Source organism: Eleutherodactylus coqui, chromosome 1 (genome assembly GCF_035609145.1).
Source record: "Eleutherodactylus coqui strain aEleCoq1 chromosome 1, aEleCoq1.hap1, whole genome shotgun sequence".
NCBI lineage: Eukaryota > Metazoa > Chordata > Amphibia > Anura > Eleutherodactylidae > Eleutherodactylus > Eleutherodactylus coqui.
In genome coordinates this window covers 217905144-217924562 of record NC_089837.1, presented here as the reverse complement: position 1 = coordinate 217924562, position 19419 = coordinate 217905144, and the positions used below count along the sequence as shown (strand labels likewise).

At 40.2% G+C, this 19419-nt stretch overlaps 1 protein-coding gene across 7 annotated transcripts in view; it reads right to left on the bottom strand.

The window, feature by feature from the left end:
- The window catches only part of LAMA2 (laminin subunit alpha 2), an 834596-nt gene that overhangs the window by 178479 nt on the left and 636698 nt on the right, over nucleotides 1–19419 (bottom strand). For all 7 annotated transcript variants that reach the window (XM_066605535.1, XM_066605537.1, XM_066605536.1 and 4 more), the window contains 3 exons: nucleotides 15665–15827; nucleotides 10614–10824; nucleotides 1542–1658 (listed from right to left, as the gene is read on the bottom strand). In XM_066605535.1, the coding sequence (XP_066461632.1) occupies nucleotides 1542–1658; nucleotides 10614–10824; nucleotides 15665–15827 (491 nt within the window). The remainder of the gene's footprint in view (nucleotides 1–1541; nucleotides 1659–10613; nucleotides 10825–15664; nucleotides 15828–19419) is intronic.

Genomic DNA, 19419 nt, shown 5'->3' with positions numbered 1-19419 from the left:
TAACACCTATCTGAAGGTCCTGTCACATGCAGATACTCATGGATACAGGTGCTGATAATCCTGTATATGATGAGTAGGACCTGTGGCTGCTTGTTGTATGCAGTGCACATTTTTCTACATTCTTCTCCAACACTGTGCCTATGGCTCTTTCCATGCTGCCGTGATGTTGGAGATTGGGATGGGAATTAGGGGTTGTTAAAAAGGTTGTCAGGTTAAAAATTGCCTCCTAAATTTAGTGTTAAATCATTTAAAAACAATAAAAGAAACAGGTACTTATCCTCTGCAGCTCTGGTAATCCAGCACTGCAGTCGCACAATTCTCCCAGTCTCTGTTGACAGCAGAAATCAGGTGACCATTACCTGCCAATCAGAAGCCACAGCATCACTGTTCAGAACTGCTGGCATCATGTCACCTAGGATGTGGTTGCTGATGCCAAGAGTACAGGTGGCTTCTGATTGGCAGGCAGCAGTCACCAGGTTTCTGCAGTCAAAAGAGACTGAGAAACTCATGGGGCCGCAGTGATGGTCTATGGGGCTATGTAGGGTAAGTACCTGTTTCTTTTATTATTTTAAGTGATCTGGCTCTAAAAAGGTAATTTCTAACTGGACAACCCCTATAATAAGATGATATGACAGTATGGACAACATTGTGTCATCCCTAAATGAGTGGGACTATAACATTTTATAAATAAGCCTAAACTAGAAATTTATAGAGAGCTCACTGCTAATCTTTCATTTTAATTAAACTATATACATTGCAAAAGCTCTTAAATGCTCTTCTTGAATACAGATGAGTGAGCATACTTGCTAAGCAAACTACTCGAGCGAGTAGTGCCTTATTCGAGTACCTGCCCGCTCGTCTCTAAAGATGCGGGGGGCAGGGGAGAGCGGGGAGGGACGGAGGGGAGATCTCTCTCTCACTCTCTTCCCCCCGCTCCCCCCTGCTCACTCCCGCAACTCACCGCTCACCTGCGCCGGCAGCCGAATCTTTAAAGACGAGTGGGCAGGTACTCGAATAAGGCACTACTCGCTCGAGCAGTTTGCCTTAGCGAGTATGTGCACTCATCTCTATTCTTGAACCTTTTGAGGACTTTGAAAATTTTCTGTTGACCATGTGTATGGTATGAAAGGTGCCTCACTAAATGACCATTCTTCATAGAGCTTTATTGGAATACCACACTATTGTTCATTCTTGATTCCACAAGGCTTTATGCTACAAATGTATCCATTCATGTGTCTATTTCTCGTTGAATGGATTTCTGAGTCCTCACCAAGGTGCCAATTGATTATTTTGTTTTAATATTGAGATTCACCTGGCTGTGCCCTCAAGATCAAGACTTGAGAAAACTCTTGGAGAGAATGACTTTGTGTCTCATTGTTAAAGACAGAAATCTTTTCCTAGCTGGAAATATAGCACTTCATGCCTGCACTGATCTCTATAATGACTTACACTTGCTTACTCGAAGCCTTTTTGCTTTAGTGTAAAAGAGCTCTTTAAATTTCAATGATTCAGTAAATTTACAGCATATGGTTTTTACATACCTTTTCAGTTTCATTAATACTTTGTGCTAAGTTCTTGACTTCTGTCATGATGTCATTGGACTCGCTTAATGTGTTCTCAATCTCTTTCTTGCCTTTTTCAACAGCGTGCTTATATCCCTAAAATAAAGAACAGAGCATCAAATTAGAAAAAATCTTAATCTAAGTATAATGTGATGTTATCTACTACATTTAGATATAATGTACCGCAATCATAAAGTTTCATTATAATGGATATATTATGACACTGAGCATTGAAATTTACAAGTGTAAATGAATCTTGACTCATTTGCTATGTTGATTTTATTATGTTCTTACATTTGAGCGTAGTTGAATTACTTTTATATTTTTCACCAGAGTACTGTAGAGTATAGCTTGGTGAGAGGGCAAAAATAATGCAGCAATTTGGTAAAAGATCAAAGTGCCAACTTTATTTTGATTATTCTATGGTATGCCTAAAGTTTTGAAGTACAGGATCACCTAGGCAGCCTTCATTGTGCTCACAAATATACAGGGCAAAAGCAGTTACCGTGAATTCTCTACTATAGTACAATGTTATTATCAAGTCACTTTTCCTTATACCTAAATTTTTGTGAAGTTAAAAGCTCGGTAGTTAGCAGTGTTTACTTCCAGTTCTAGAGTTCTGAGTTCAAATCCATTCCTATGGAAACATCTTCATGGAGTTTGTTTTCCCTGTGGGAATGTCTTCCCACATTCCCAGAACATAATGATTAGTCAATTGGTTTTCCATACAATTGGCCCTATTGTATGTGATAGGGAAATTGGTAGCCCCATTGGTAGTGGCCAATGTAACTGATGAAATCTGTGAACAACCCTGCAGAACTGTTGGAACTACTGTATACAATGATCAGCCTTAACATTAAGACCATTGAAGAGTAAAGTGAATAACATTGATTTTCTAGTGACAATGGTAACTGTCAGGGGGTTGAATATATAGGGGTTTCCACACACTTGCGTCTTTTTTAACGCAAATGTCAATGGGACTTTCTAATGTTAAAACACATCGCACGTTTGTGCTTTGGGATTTTGGTGTGATATGTTTTTAACATTAGAAAGTCCCATTGATGTTCACTGTAAAAAAACACAGTGTTAATGCAGCGTTAAAAAAAAACACAAGTGTGTGGGAGCCCTTAGGGTGGCTTCACACGAGTGTGTTTTTGTGCGTATATAGGTGCGTACATAAGTGTTCACCTATAAAAATGCAAAAACACGCGTGAATGCAGGTCCTTTCATTGCTTTCAATGGAGCCGCGGCTTCTGCCGGCGTCTCCATTGAAAACAATGGTCTGTTGGCACCCCTGCATTGTTTTTTAGGGAAGGGCTTTACATATAAGCCCTTCCCCGAAAAACAAAAATGTTAGTGTAAAAAAAATAAATAAAAAATAAACTTACCTGTCTGCCACTGCTGTGTCTCCTGCCAGTAAAAAGAATTCCCTGCTGCTACATCTGCCACATCTGCGACAGATGCAGCAGAGGAATTCTTGAATTCGCTACCACAGCTGTCACACATGACAGCTGCGGTAGAGGATTCTGCTGCTGGCACCCCATCAATTTATTTTAGGGATAGGGTTTGAATATAAGCCCTTCCCTGAAAATCCAGTAGAAGTGCTTTAAAAAACAAAAAAAATAGACACTCACCTTGCTTCAGCTGCCGGGGCTCAGCCACGTCTTCTCCTGCTGTCCCCTGCCCTGTGGTGCTGATCTATTAGCAGGCGGGGATTTTAAATCCCCACCTGCTGAAAGAGCTAAATGTGATTTGCTGAGGTGCTCAGCCAATCACAGGCAGCTCTTGACGAATGAATGATGGGCGAAAGCTGCCTGTGATTGGCTGAGCACCTCAGCCAATCACATTCAGCTCTTTCAGCACGTGGGGATTTAAAATCCCCGCCCGCTGATAAATCAGCACCACAGAGAAGGGGACAGCAGGAGAAGATGTGGCTGAGCAAGGGCAGCTGAAGGGAGGCATCTATTTTTTTTGTTTTTTAAAGCACTTTTACTGGATTTTCAGGGAAGGGCTTACATTTAAAGCCCTTCCCTGAAATCAATTGACAAGGTGCCAGCAGCATCTGTCACAGATGTGGCAAATGTAGCAGCAGGGAATTCTTTTTACTAGCAGGGATGAAGGAAACATCTGCCGCATGCGGCAGATGTGTTCCTTATCCCCACAGGGGACACGGCAGTGGCGGAGGGTAAGTTTATTTATTTATTTTTTTACACTAATTTTTTTTTTTTTAGGGAAGGGCTTATTTGTAAAATCCTTCCCTGAAAAACAATGCAAGGAGTCGGCAGACCTTTGATTTCAATGGAGTCGCCGGCAGCAGCCGTGGCTCCATTGAAAACAATGCGTGCATTCACTATGATGCACGTATGTCCTATCTTTGCAGGCACATGCCTGTAAAGCACGGACATGTGCGCACACCATAGTGTGTATGCACGCACAAAATACACGCTCGTCTGAAGCCACCCTTAGGCAGCAAGTGCACAATCAGTTCCTAAAGTTAATGGGGCATATTTATATAGCCCTCTACACCAAATCCCACAATTTGTGCACGCACATAGACTGTAAGTTTTGGGGGGTTAACACTGCATCCGACACTCTTTTAAAAAGTAGTTGGGACCAGGCTTTAGAACAAAATGGTCTCATGCAGCCCATCACATACTTTATATGAGGAAAGTTTTAGACCAGGGAGAATCACTGGATCTTGTCTATTTGCAGTTTTCCTAAGTGTTTGATACTGTGCTGCACAAAAGGTTGGTATATAAGATGAGGGTACTTTGCCTGACCGAGAATTTGTTTAAGTGGGTAAGTAACTGGCTCAGTGCTAGAAAGCAGAGGGTGGGTATTAGTAATACATACTCTGATTGGGTTACTAACCATTACTAGTGGGATACCACAGGGGCAGAACTGGGCCCTATTCTTTTTAATATATTTATTAATGACCTGGTAGAAGGATTGTACAGTAAAGATCAATACTTGCAGATGATTCAAAACTATGGAAAGTAATTAACACAAGACAGGACAGAATGTGGTTGCAAATGGATCTGGATAAATTGGGGACTTGGGCATGAAAGTGGCAAATGAGATTTAACACTGATAAATGTAAGGTTATGCATATGGGCATAGGGGAATACTTGTCACCATTACATACTAAATGGGAAACCAGTGTGCAACGCTGACATGAAAAATGACTTGGGGATTTTAACTAGCTGTAAACTTAACTGGGGCAACCAGTGTTAGCCAGTAGAGCAAAATGTGAGAACAATCACACTTTTTTCAGCATAACATACTATGTAAAAGCTTACTCCAGATCAGAGCTGGTATAGGTTTTAATGTGGTGCATGGAAGTGCCTTCAGATGAGACAAATGTATTACGAGGCTTGCCACACATAGAGAGCACAGTACTTATACCTGCATGTGAAACACCAGTCTAAATAAGTAAGCCCCAATGTATTAGAAGCAAGAAAAATAGGCAAGAGTTAGGATCTGAGCGACTTGGACAAGGGCTATATTGTGATGTCTTGCACAAATGGTTAAAAGCATCTCAAAAATGTCAGGTCTTTAGGGTGTTCCCAGTATGCAATGGTTTGTATCTACCAAACGTGGTGCAAGGAAGTACAACTGGTGACAAGCTCATGGGGACCCAAGGCTCATTGATGCAACTGTGCAGCAAAGTCTAGTCCACCTAGAGTTGCTATGGCACAAATTATATGGCAGTCACATGGTTGCAAACATACCAGGTACCTGTAGTAAACACTGTTGCAGACCACGTACAACCCTTTATGACAGCTCTATGTCCTCATGAAATTTGTGCACGTCAGCAGCTTGACTCTTTCTGTATGCACTCCTACCATAGAGATGAATGGGAGAGGTGCATGTATAAAGAGTTAAGCTGTTATCACATGTGAACTTTGCAGGACACAGTACTAGACTGGAGTGCATGGTGAATATGAAAGATGCCACCCTGGACTACCCATTCCCTCACCTTTGAGCCCCATAACTTAGTTTGTGGGGCTCAAAGGTGATGATCATACCCCTTCAAATAATCTGCTGCTAACATCTTGGCCACAGGAGGCCTTTAGAGGTCTTCTCAAGTCCATTACTCAATGGGTCAGAGTTGACTTGGGAGCACAAGGTGGCCTTTTAACATTACAGTTGATTGATGTATAAGCAGTGGGGAATACATAATTTATTTGCTCTCAGCTAAACATAAGTTTTTGGTTATTTTTGTCAGCCTGTCTTCTCTCATGTTTAACCACTATATTATGCAGTCTTTGCAGTTTACATGTTGTGAAGTAAAAGGACTTCACTTCAGTATTGAATTGATTTACAGTAAGCCGACATTATTTAAAATGTTCTGCATCTTCTCCAGGCAAATATCTATGTATTATACTGATCACAATTGTAATCTGTTCCCTAGTGACTTAAATATCTGTACCAATACATAAAAAATGCTAATGTAAAATATTTTTATATTAAAAATCCATCAGGAACAATAACAGATTCACATTCAGAACACTAATGCACTACAGTATATGCAGCATTTCCATCAAAATGTATTCTTACAAAGTAAGGACATTCATTATTCTTCAGGGATAAAAATGTGGATTTGAATAACCTTCAATACAAGCCATTAAGTCATCTAATCACACTTTATTCATTCCTGTTCAGTTCCATCTGGATTTATTTTAGAAAAATTACTCATCTCAGATTTAAATAAATTAAAAATGAAAACGTGCTTCAATATACTAGCATCAGTAACTCTAGAATGGTTGATCTTCACGTCGTCAAAGTCTAAGTGTCCCAGAAAACTGCAACTGAAACATAAAAGAAAATGAAAAAGATGCATTGCCCATAGGATGAATAATGGGAAAAAGTATCCTATCTGATATAATATTCTAAAAATGGTCCATAAAGCAAGATATCTGTTGTAAAATACAGCATATCTTCATCTTAGAGCCATACTTTATAATTACATATAGGATTTGGCCCAAAAATTGATACTGTAATTTTTAAAAGGTCATTTGTATTCTGGACATGGGTGTAACTATGGGAAGGGGTACAGAGGATGTGGTCACACCCAGACCCTAAATCCTGTGGGCGCCCAAAAGGAGAACAGTATTGTAAATAGTGCGTGATAGTTGGGGGCCCTATTACAGATTTTTCATTGAGGCCCAGAAATGTCAAGTTACCACTCTGATTTTGGGAAGATGTCACTTTTACACCTGGTGCTGTACAGTATTTGATGTAGCAAAAGCAGACACTTTATCTCACAAGATCAATAATGAGATGTATTTAGAAAATTATTCAACTTTTTTGGTAGATTATATTTTATATAAACTTTTAACTACTTTAAACTGAACTTAAAACTGAACATTTATACTATGTTGACAAGAGCATTAGGACATACATAGAAGGTGATGAAATTACATTTTTCAATGTGGTGTTGGGCCACCTTTGGCCTCAATGACAGCAGGAGCCCTCCTAGGCATTCTTTACACCAAATTCCCGTAGATATATGGAGGGATATGCCTCCATTCTCTCAGTAGAAATAGTGATGTGGGGGATGATGGGAGTGCAAGGATACAGTATTCTAGTTTGTCTTAAAGATTCTCGATAGGATTGAGAATCGGAGTTTGGGTTGGCCATTGAAGTTTACAGACCTTCTGCCTCTCACACTTAGCCTCAACACTGTGTGCTGTATGACATGGTGCTAGCTCGTGTTGGTACATGTCTCTGTACCAAGTGACTTTGAAGGTAGACTTCACTATAGCCAATGTTCCTAGTAATTCCCAGCACAACCACCACCACACCATAACAGAACTTCACTGCTGGTATGATGCAGTTTCATAGAAACTGCTCGTCGGACTACCGCTACATCCAAGTGCAGCCATCCAATTGAAAGTTAGTGTACTGTCATTTAGCTGTCCACAACACTTGCTTCCACTCACTTACAGTCCAAAAACAATGCTCCAAGCACTACCACAGGTTCCTCTGTGCATTCACTGCTGTGATGTTGGAGTTGTGTGCAGCTGTTCATTCATGTAACCCTTTACATGAAGATCCTTACAGATAATTCTGGTGCTAGTGGATGTTTCAATTCAATTGCCCGTAAGACCTCCTGAGTGACTATGCTGGCATACTATATGTGCGATGCCTTCACGGCTTCTACAAGGCTTCGTTGTCCACGTCTTGTCACTTTACAAGGTGTTCCCGAACTTGGCTGCACTGCACACACACCAGGTGTTTTCCATTTCTAAACAGTATTGCCAAAAGTTGTCTTTTGAAGGTCCAAAAATGTTGTGATGTATCATACTGATTGGTTGTTCAGGTGGCATCCAACCACCATACCCCATTGGCAGTTTGTCAACTCTATGGTGGCATTCTGATGGTTTCTGTACTGGGATATGGCTGTGAGATATTTTCCTTTGAACCTAACACTCACAAATCCGATTTGCATATCTCCTTAACCAGACAGTACAGGATTGGTGGTTGTCTCAATACTTTGTCAACATAGTGTACTTTAGAGAAAATCTGTCATCAGATTTCACAATACAAACTGCATTTTATTCAATAAATCTCTTAGACTTGATGAGGCAGATTAACTTACTTTGAAAATAATTGACAGAATGGCTGTGTAATGACTCATTATGAGTCCACTGTATTCATTATGTAAACTCAGTTTCCACCCAACTAGAGCCTAATTTGCAAGCTCATTTCAGTGTACCTCCTCCCCTGTTGCTCCTGCTTCTGAAATCTCACACTGTTCAGTATAAGCTGCAGCCTGCCTGGCTCTGCAGTAAAAAAGAAACTGCAGACAGACTTAATCCCTTGGCAACATCTGAGGTATGTAATATAAAGAGATGAATAAAGTGTCCCCCCAGCTGTCTAGTATCAATCAGCTGATGTTTTGGACACTAGTAAAGTGGAGTGACATCTTTCCACTGAATTTGGCCTTACTAGATGAGATGATAGATATATATTAGACAGTTAGGTAGATTCCAGAGAGATAGCTATTTATATGAGATTGATAGATATATATTGTGATGTGGATGCTGTAGCCTGTCCGTTGTTTTGTATAGTTTGTAGGTAGGAGAGTAAATGCTTTTCAGAATACAGGAAAGCTGAGTGCTGTAAAAAAGCTTTGAAGCAGCAGGCTTCAAAGAGCCTGTCACATCCCCCAGGGGGTCTCTGATGTCCTTCAGCCCCTCTGAAGCCAGAGCTAGCAAATGTTTATTTTAGAAGATAACCACAGAAATTGGCCCTTTACCAGCCAATAAATTCTCCCCCCACTGGTCCAGCTAGCTATAACCAGACCTGATAACTTTTGGAGCCAAAGTTAACAAAGGCCGTTCGCTCCAGACCAAGAAAAACTGTAATTTGGAAATTATGGCTGATCTGTACTTCGCAGCCAGCTGACAGGGATATTTTGCAAAATGTCGCATCACTGCAAATAAGATGCAGAGATTTCCATCATTGTGCGACACCCCAAAGACTCTAGACCACATATCTTGGAAAATCAATGCAGCGCTGGATAAACCAATCACAGCCATCACATTGGTTCATCCAGCACTGCATTGATTGGCTGAGCAGCAGTCGAAGAACCAATCACAGCCATCCCTTCCTGGAGGTGGGATTTATGAATCCAGGTAACCAGGAAGTGATGTTGTACAAGGGTCCGAGGACTGCGGGAAGTGAGACGGAGCTGCCGAGAGCAGCGGGAGGGACCTGGACCAAGCCTGCTAGGTAAATATAATCGGAACTCACCAAAAATAAGACCTAGTACCTCTTTTGGGGCAAAAATTAATACAAGACAGGGTCTTATTCTCAGGGAAATATGGTAGTTGGATCATAGAAATCTAATTAATACTCATTCAGTGTAAATGATGCCATCAATATAACGGTGAAGGATAACTTGTTTGGTCATCTATTGTTATCCAGTTTCTGAAGGCATATAAACTGAAGGACAATCGGCCCATGTAAACTGGCAGTCATTAATCCATGAATGATTGCCCATTTGCTATGAATGGAGGCATGTATATCCACACCAAATTCTACACTCTGCTACATGTCCATGAGATTTGTTAAGATCTCTTCCATTCTGTTTTTAAATCCACTACAGATTTTAGATGGCCCCACTACCAACCTGCCATCCATTCCAAAAAAAACAGGCCCAGATATTTTTAAAGAACAGATCTCCAGCAACTGCTTGCTGGAGAGCACATTACGCTCCTGGTTTCTTACGTCTCTGAGAGCGGGACATAACCTTCCTCCAGTCCCCTTATGCATAGTACCAGAACCGACAGGCGACGTAGCGACCGTCCACCACTACGCCCCTCAGTACCTTACAACTCTTACCAGCAATTTCAATTGTGGTGCTCATCGAAATTGTATATTAACCAAGGGGTCTTGTCATTAATTTCCATAACGTTCACTTCTAGACAAATGATTAATCATGAAACATAAGAATTTTTCTGGATCATTTAAGATGAAGTATAAGCACTTTCCTGTATAATAATCAATATGATAATTGTGACTTGTCCAGAACGTTTCTGTGATTTCACCTATTTACACAGTTATTATTGTCAAGATGAAACATTTTCGGTTGTATAATAGTGAATATTTCTGTCTAATCCCAAAAAGTCCTCGCCAGAAATATCTGCATATCTTTGCAAAGCCTTTGAGGATTCATCTTTACAGAAGATAAATCTGCACCAAGCCAACCAGTTAGATATTCCTTAATGTACAGCATAATGAGGATTTGCAATTAAAATAAATTGAGAGCATGCAGTTTAGGAAGAGTATTTGTGACAGCTAATAACCACTGCTGATTGTGTGTAATTAGTTCTATAACACACACCAGCTTGTATATCTGTGGATGCAAAATCAGCAAAAAGTAATTGGGCATAGTCGTGTAGAACTGTAAGTATGTAAGACAGTCTGCACTCAACCGTTACCTATTTGTACATTATCTAAAAACTACTGTGAAATGAATTTCCTTCTGCATAAAATATTAATGAGAACATTTTGTTTGCCAATATTAACATAGATAATTACCTCCAGAGCAGTCATATTGTGTGCATTGATGGCTGAGATTTGGTTGGATTCTTTTATTTTCCCACGGGCTTCCCGTAGCATGTCCATGACATCATCTAGTTTGTCTTGAAAGTTACTTAACTTGCCCTTTACCTCAAGATTTAAGTCATTAGTTTTGTTATGAGGATCCTGAAATAGCTTCTTTAGTCTATTGAGAAGACCTTCTGCTGCCCTGCAATGAAAATAGTAGATAAACATGAGGCGATGTTAATAGTATAGTAGATCTGCATCTTTTACCAAAATCCATATACTGTTTGTAGTAGACATCCTGATTTGCAGTATCACACGTTGTGTGATATTTCAAGCAGTTTCCTTTGCAAAGATATATTACTTCATTCTGTTTAGAGTAGTTATGTTATGTTGTAGGGCTTTTTTGATATTGGTCACTAGTAAAATGCAATCTATGAAATGAATATGATAAGGTTTTTCCCAATCTAATTATTTGGCATTCTTTGGCAAGGTAAGGGCAGAAGCCCTTACCTTGGGGCTTCTGTGCCAGGCTTCTCTGTTCCCCTGGCTGGACCTTGGCATTGGGGTATATCCTATGTTCCCAGTGTTTATCTCGCCACTACTGCTCTCTGGGTTCCTCTGTTGCAGTTTCCTCCACACATGTAAATTTACGTTACTTTGTGTAATAAATATCTATTATTGCGAAATTGGAGCATCTCCTGCAGCTTTGGTTCAACTACATGCCTTCTGGGATTGGGGGGTGCTGAGGACAAGGTACCCCTGCGAAGTAAATCTATTGATCTATTAGTTATTATCACTGGAGCGCTGGATTTTTTTCGCTGATACAGTCCTTTTCGCCTGCCGGTATATATATGCCTAGAGCAAGTCCATGACGCTCTCCTGATGGGATGTCGATAGGACCAGTGCATTCTATAAGATACCCAGCCGACTAAATCTACTGGAGCATCTATTCGCTTGATTGTGTATCTTGCGCACTTGGATGCTTTGACGTACTGAGACCCAAAAGGGGGTCCGGTTACGTCGGGTTGAGTCTAAAATTTATTTTATTATCTCCAAATTTCATTGCCATCCCTCCCCACTGGAGCGCTATCTATTGATATTTGTATTGGAGCAATAAAGTCAATGACGTAAAGGTGTTCATGTATTCCATAATTTTGCATTGGACCTGGCTTGTCTTTTAACCATGTTTACCCATCTGACTCTTTGGTTGTCTACCATTATGTAAGAACTCTGCCAACCACAGCCTGTCTTTCATAGTGAACGTAATCCTGAGGTTTGCATGTATGACTACAACTTCTGCTTGCTGACTTGGTACTGTGCCTTGCGTCATCTGCTCAGTTTTACACCAGCTGTTGCGAATGGAAACGATTTCTGGGTTAGCAACCTGGGAATTCCGTGCTGTGAAGTCCTGATTTCTGTATAGGGGTTTGAGAGTCAATGCCTGGAAATCCCTTAGACTCTGCACCTCGGTTTAGCCCAAAGCCAAATCCCAGTGCTTTCACATCAGCTTCGGTAATCCTTGGGACAGTTTGCTCAAGTCATTAGCCTCACTGTTGTACCTCTGTCATATGTTATTGCCCTTACACCCGAGACCGTCCTCCTAAACATGGATGTCCTAGGCCTCACAATTAAGCATAAGTCTACTCTCCCATTCTTCATAAATGCGGCTAAGATCCTAATTCCCAGACACTAGAGAGACAGTACAGCTCCCTCCATTCTGGAATGGCATAATGAGGTGAACACCATCGGCTCCTTTGAGAGGGTCAGAGCTAGGCAAGAAGGAGACTTAGAAAAATTTGGAACCTCTTGTTCCCCTACACTCACAGAGATTCTGGTCCAACTCCACAACTCATTGATACCTCCTAATTATTGAGTCTTTTTTTATTTCCCCATTTTATTGCACTGTATCAGCGTCTATTTCTCTGCATATGTATCTTGTTGCATCTGATGTTTTTCATTGCACCCTCAACAGAGCTGTCACTGTTTTTTGTTTTACAATGTGATTATTAGAGATGAGCGAACGTACTCGTAATGAGTACTTACGCACCCGAGTACCGCCATTTTTGAGTACTTCAGTACTTGGGCGTAAAGATTCGGGGGGCGCCGGGGGGCGGGGAGAGGCGCGGCGGTGCGGGGGGGAGCAGCGGGGAACAGGGGGGAGCCCTCTCTCTCTCCCTCCCCCCCCCACTCCCCACTGCTACCCCCCGTGCCGCCACGGCGCCCCCCGAATCTTTACGCGCGAGTACCGCTGTACTCGAAAATGGCGGTGCTCGGGTGCGTAAGTACTCGTAACGAGTACGTTCGCTCATCTCTAGTGATTATCCTTTGATTTCCCCTTACTTCTGTTGTAACCCTTCCCTTTTACCATAATGGAAAAATAAAGAATATATATATATATTTTAAAAAAGCATCCCATTTCATCTGGATACATTGGCTCCTTCCTCTGCAGCAAATGCACCTCCTTCAGTTCAGTTCTTGCCTCCTCAACTGACTCTCAGTAGTCTGGAACACAATGTATTAATGCCTAAATGCGGTGATGGAATTCCAAATGCCTTCGGAGGTTTCTTTAATCAGTACACCGTTCATTTTTTAGGTACAGGCTTATATTTTCTAATCTCATGGAGCTAAAGTGGGATTCATCATTTCTTTGTAAACCAGCAAAGCTCTGACATGGGTCTTCCCTCTTTGGGAATCAAATTATCTGGTGACATGAAATCTAAAACATGTCATAACTACTTTCAGAATAGTATTAAAAGGACTGAATTGTGCCTCTTCAGAAGCTTCTTTCTTGCTTCACATTCTACAAGAAACCTCTACAATGTGCAAATATGCTGTTCAGTTCCGGATCCAAGCCTTGAACTTAAGTGGAATAATGCAGCGCTAGTTAACACAATCTGTGAAAGCTTGGCAGGCCAAATTAAGGATGTGTCTTTTACTAATCAGATTGCCACCAGATTCCATAAGAAATGTCTGGAGTCTAAAAGAGTCTGTTGAGTGCCAAGACTTGCTTCTGTGTTTCAAAGACCTTCACAAAATCCCATATCTTTCTCACAAAATGAACCTATGCAGGTGGAAAGAATCAAACCCTCTGTTTAGGAGAGTCAATATAGGCATATAAACAATTTTTGCCTTTACCTAAGAGATTGTCCTTTGAAGCCAGTAGACTCGAGTACCTACCACAAGTGGGAGAGGCTACCTGAGGCAAAAATGTTTTGTTACAAGATCAGAATACTTCTTCATACCATAAAGCTGCATCAGTCCTGATGCAGTTTGTTTTGCACCGCCTATACTGCAAATGACTCATTTTTGGATCAAGATTCTGTGAATGGGGGAGTCAAATCCTTCTATTGAGCGGTACATAGCCCCTACTTCCCAAGTTATGGTCTATTGGAAGTGCGTCTAATTGCACTATTTCTTGGACAAGATCACAATACTCATCTCCCTCGATACCTTTTGAACCAAGTTAAGGCTTCCCTAGACTCTAGACCTGCTGAAAATTTCATACATCAATCAGTAGCCTCCTAGTATCAAATTCCTGTGACCCTGTTAAAGCTTTTCTCTCTTGTACTTAAAACAAAAGTTCATACCCAAGACCTGTTAGCTTTCTGCTCACTTTAGTTACTTCAGACTGTCTTTTGACTCATATCTCAGTGGACATCATTGAAAATTTCCTCCCTTTGCATGGTTGTCTGGGTATTAGCCTACTGTCCTCCCTTATGTAACACACATTTGTCTTCTCTGTTTCTCTTTCATATTTTTCATCTTCATGGGTTCCCCATACACATCATATCTAAAATAAGAGTTCCATTTTCTTCTAAATTATGGCAAGCACTCTGAAATTATTAGGGGTCAAGATTAATTTCTCTTTAGCTTATCATACACAGTCCAATGGCCAAGTGGAATGCACTAATCAGGTATTGAAAATGTTTCTTAAAAATGTTGTCAACCCCCAGCAGCACAATGGTCAGAGTTCACCTATAATAATCCCACAGGTGAGTCAACTCAGGTTTTTAGCCTTTTTCTTGGTGTATAGACATTATCCCAAAGTACTTCTTTCTTTTCCCATGCCATTGGAGGCTCTAGGACTTCATTCACATCTCACTAAACGCTAAAGATACCTCAAATAAAGCCATTTCCCGTTTTTAAGGGAATGCAAACAAAAAGCACAAGTCTCCTCTTCAACATGTGCGTGGAGATAAAGTCTGGCTCTCCTCTAAGGATTTAAGGGAAAACATCTTGGAATCCCTTAGATTCTGGTCTTGGGTTTAGCACAAAACCAAATCCGTAGCGGTCCACAACAGCTCAGTTAAGATTTGTGACATCTATATCAATTCAAAATGGCCTCTAGACATAAATATTAATCTAGGATAGCATTGTAGCCTTCATATCCCCAGTTCTATAAATGTACAGGTTAGCATATCACAAATGTCTGATATTGTATGTACATTTCTTAAAAACAAAAATTCAAAATACATTTGTTATGAATCATTTCACCAGTCCTCCAGTACATTTAGGAAAAAAAAGCTCTCTTCTCCATAATCAGCTTAACTTAAATGTATTCAGCTCTTGGGAAGGTTTGAAAATTTTACATTTTCTTTTGGAGATTAATGACTAAACACCGCACAACAGAAACAGATAATGTACCCGAGAAATCTACCCAACCTTCTACATTGGATTTGATTAAGCTTTTTCAACACATATTTAAAACTCTCTCGATGTCCAAATAAAAATAAATCTTTACAAAGGGATCTACATTCATTACAATATTATTAGTATTTGAAACAAAACAACTGTATGTCACAATTTACTTTTAATGCGAACTATTCTCTGTATACTTCCCCAATCCTACATGGTGGTATGTATAGCCACATGTAAATGTTCTACCACCATATTGGGAATCTAGGTGATAAAAATTCCAAATACGGTCGTCTGCAGGAGATGTAACGTATACCTAATAAGAAATCTGTAAGTTTAATGACACACCACAGGGGGAAAAAAACAAAAACTTACGGTGCGAATGTTTTCTTAATTATTCCACTTACCTTAGCTCATCTGCAGCTGCTATGTCCTGGTTCTTGAATATTCTTCTCCTGAGCTCAGCCATCATCTTGTCAACATCCTTCTGTAGCTCCTGGAAACTTTTGTCCTGTGTTTTGCTTTGTATACCCAGTGTTTCATTGAGCTTTACAGCTTTGTCATATATGTCTGCAGGTTGTATAAAAATTAGATGATAGAGAATACATTAACGTACCACAAGCTCTCAGAGATATGGGTGCAGAACAAGTTCAGCATTGATGACTTGAAAGAAACAGATTGAGAAATAAAGCATTTGCTTGTACAAAACACATGTTTGTTCAGACAGTAGGCCCAAAGAGGAATGCCACCAACTGTTACATGATTCCCTTTATTAAATAATAAAATAGTGGCAGTCACAATAATGTTGCTGCACTGTATCATCTTCTAATAAACCAATGTAAAATCAGCCTGATGCATAAATTGTTCTAGATGTATTATACTGTAGGTAGCAGATTTTATAACTCATTAAACTTCTCATTAACTTGCAGAGTTATCTTCAAAAATAGTCCATTGAAGATCACCTTCAAAGAACAATAGTTTAGAAAGTATTATCCTAGTAGTTTTTTGTTATACATGAAAATCTATTTTTAAACATAACATAACAAATATAGAATCTAGATTTACAAACATGAACAAATTATTCTAAGGGCTCATTCACATGACCGTGATTTTGGCACGTATTACAGCCATGGTGGTCAGCCGCGTGAGTAAATGGACTTTCATTGATCCGTTAACATTAGTGTGTAAATAACGCATGTAGGTAAGCACGAGAACAAGATGGCATCATGCTCTATTTCTTGACGTACCACGCAGGATATACTTTTGTATGGTGGCTTATGCAACACTGTCCATACGCAATACATTGAGTATGCAACCCTGCTATGAAACAGAGTGTTTGGAATTTTAAAAAAGAGAAGACAAAGTCACACTGCGCATGACCGTGTGTGTGGGATGTGTGGGCATGTGCAGTACACTCGCAGCCATACACGGTCTCTGCTGGCTCACACAGACAAGTAAAACACTGCAGGATTCTTGCAGCGTTATATGGATACTGTCATGTGAATGAGTCATTAGGCCGAATGGTATACACAGTACATAGACATTTGGAGTCCCAACAGTTCCATATATGGTGCCTTCATAGAGCAGTAAGTAATGCCACGTTTTTTTTTTTTGATGGATCCAAACAGAAAAAACACTATATGCCTTAGTTTGAAACTAGAGGCATATGGACATATAGTAGGGTGTCAAAAACTTTTATGGGTACTGTAAGATGGCCTCATTCAACTTGATCTCATACTTGAGCCCATATCTGTAGCATTATAGCCAGGACGTAGTTAAAGGCCCATGAGCCCTACTGCAAAAAGTTCAGCTTGGCCCACTGAGTACAAAATCTCTTCATGGCTGCCAGCCCTGTAATTTTCAGTTGCATTACTAGATCTCTTAAAAAACTTCATTGCAGAACTAGCAGCCAGGGGCATTCCTAGGGTCATACAGTGCAGGCTCTAAGTGAAAAATGCTCCCGCTATAGCTGGACAGAAATAATCTTGCAGTAGTCAACTAAGAAATGACCCACATACAGTAAATCCAGAATATTGGCGCATAGGATAAAGAACTTGAATCTGCTGGATGGTATTGGCAGTCAGGCGGTACAGTCTCAAAAAAACTAATGGGGTTTCACAAAAGAGCTGAAAACTAAAATAGCTTTACTACCAGTACTTCCAGTCCTAGCTTCTAGGGAGAGGAAGATGAGAACCATCATCCAGACCTGAGTTAAGACTTGGTAGGGTCTAAAGGGAGTGGTTAGGAATTTAATAGTGATACAGCACATAGTGAAACACAGTGTGTACTCTGACTCCTTCTCCTTGGCACTACAGAGCTTACTGAGATGCCAAAGGTGGAGACGGGGGAGAGAGAGTCAGGATATGCATAATGTGACACATGACAGGACCATGGATGCTAGCAAAGAGTTGGATGTGGTTATAATTCACAAATTTATTGCATGAATGCACATCCAGTTCTTTGAGCAATCACAGTCTATTCAATTGTCCAGATGGTAGAGGCAGGACCTAGCAATGGTGGATCACTAGCTTTCATCATTTGCCTTGGCCATAATCATACTCAAAGGAATTGCTACAGTACCAAAACCAAGCTTACTACACAGATACAATACCAGAACCAAGATTAGTGCATAGATGTGGTACCAGAATCAAGTTTAGTGCGTAGATATAGTACTAGAACCAACCTTGTTACATGGATACGATCCTAGAATCAAGCTTCCTACATAGATAGATACTATGTCTGCTACTGCATACATACCAGAACCAAGCTTACTACATGGATATACTAGAACCAAGCTTACAACACATATCCAATACCAGAACCAAATCTACTATATCAATACATTACAAAATGAGGCCTACTGCATACATATAATACCGAAACCAAGCTTAATACATAGTACCCCGACTGAACTTACTGTATAGAGACAATACCAGAACAACGTTTACTGCATAAATACAGTATCAGAACCAAATTAACAAAGATACAGTAATAAAACTAAACTCAATGCATAGATACTTCTGAAGTGTTAGAAAACATAGCATGTTGCTTGGAAATTGTGTGCTCTCCTCATAGTTTTGCCATATTCATAAAAAAACCATGCATTATGTTGACAAAAACTGTGAACATTGCATTAAGGTACAGCAACCTGAAGTAAATCTGCTGTGGATTTTGTACAGCAGAAAATCCACAGTTAATCTTCAGAAAACGGAATACACGGACCTTACATGACACAAAAATACGGCCGTGTGAATGGGCCCTAAATGGCATATTTCTAAAGCATATTTCAGTTTACTTGGGAAAGATGATGCCTATCTCTTAAACTACACTGGGGTCATAACTACTAAAATAAAGGCATGCAAAGCAGCTTGTTAATGTATTTCTAATACCCAAACTGATCTGAGGAGCAGGAGAGAAAGATAGAATATCTTTGGCTAAATCTATGTTCAGGTTTGTATCCACTTTGGGCTTTGCATTTAATTTTGTAGTCTGGGGTCAGATAATATTCACTTACAGTATGGTGGTAATATTGGTATTCCTAGTATGCTTTGTATTCAACAACACTATGGAGATAATATCCAGTTCTAGTGTTAATATCTCATCACTGTATTTATCGTAACTAGATTGATTCGATGTTTGCTACGCGAACATAAAACGTTTGGAAGAATGGTTGTTGTCAACCTGTAAATCTGCTTGGTTTGGTGATTATTCAGAGTGTCACTTTGTATTTGGAGCAGATATCTCTCTCTTGCTGCTTCTCTCTCCTCTTCTCTCTCGCCACTTCCCTCTCTCTCTCTCTCTCTCTCTCTGCTTCTCTCTCTCTTTCACCGCTTCCCTCTCTATCTCTGCTTCTCTCTCTCCCCGTTTCTCTCTTGCCGCTTCCCTCTCTCTCTCTCTGCTTCTCTCTTTCTCCGTTTCTTTCTCTGTATATAGCTTCCAGATTCTGTTCCAGCATAATGGGCCTTTTATTTCACCACAGATCATGTTTGTCTTGAGAAATACAGTCCACGTCCCTGATCACCAGGACCTGGCTATGTGCTAGACAGCAATGTCAAGCGTAAATGTAACTGACCAGCATCTACATTTATTAATCGTGCCACAGATAATATTTCATGCCAATGATAAGTAGTCGTTTTGTCATGGATCCTCTACTTTGTTAATA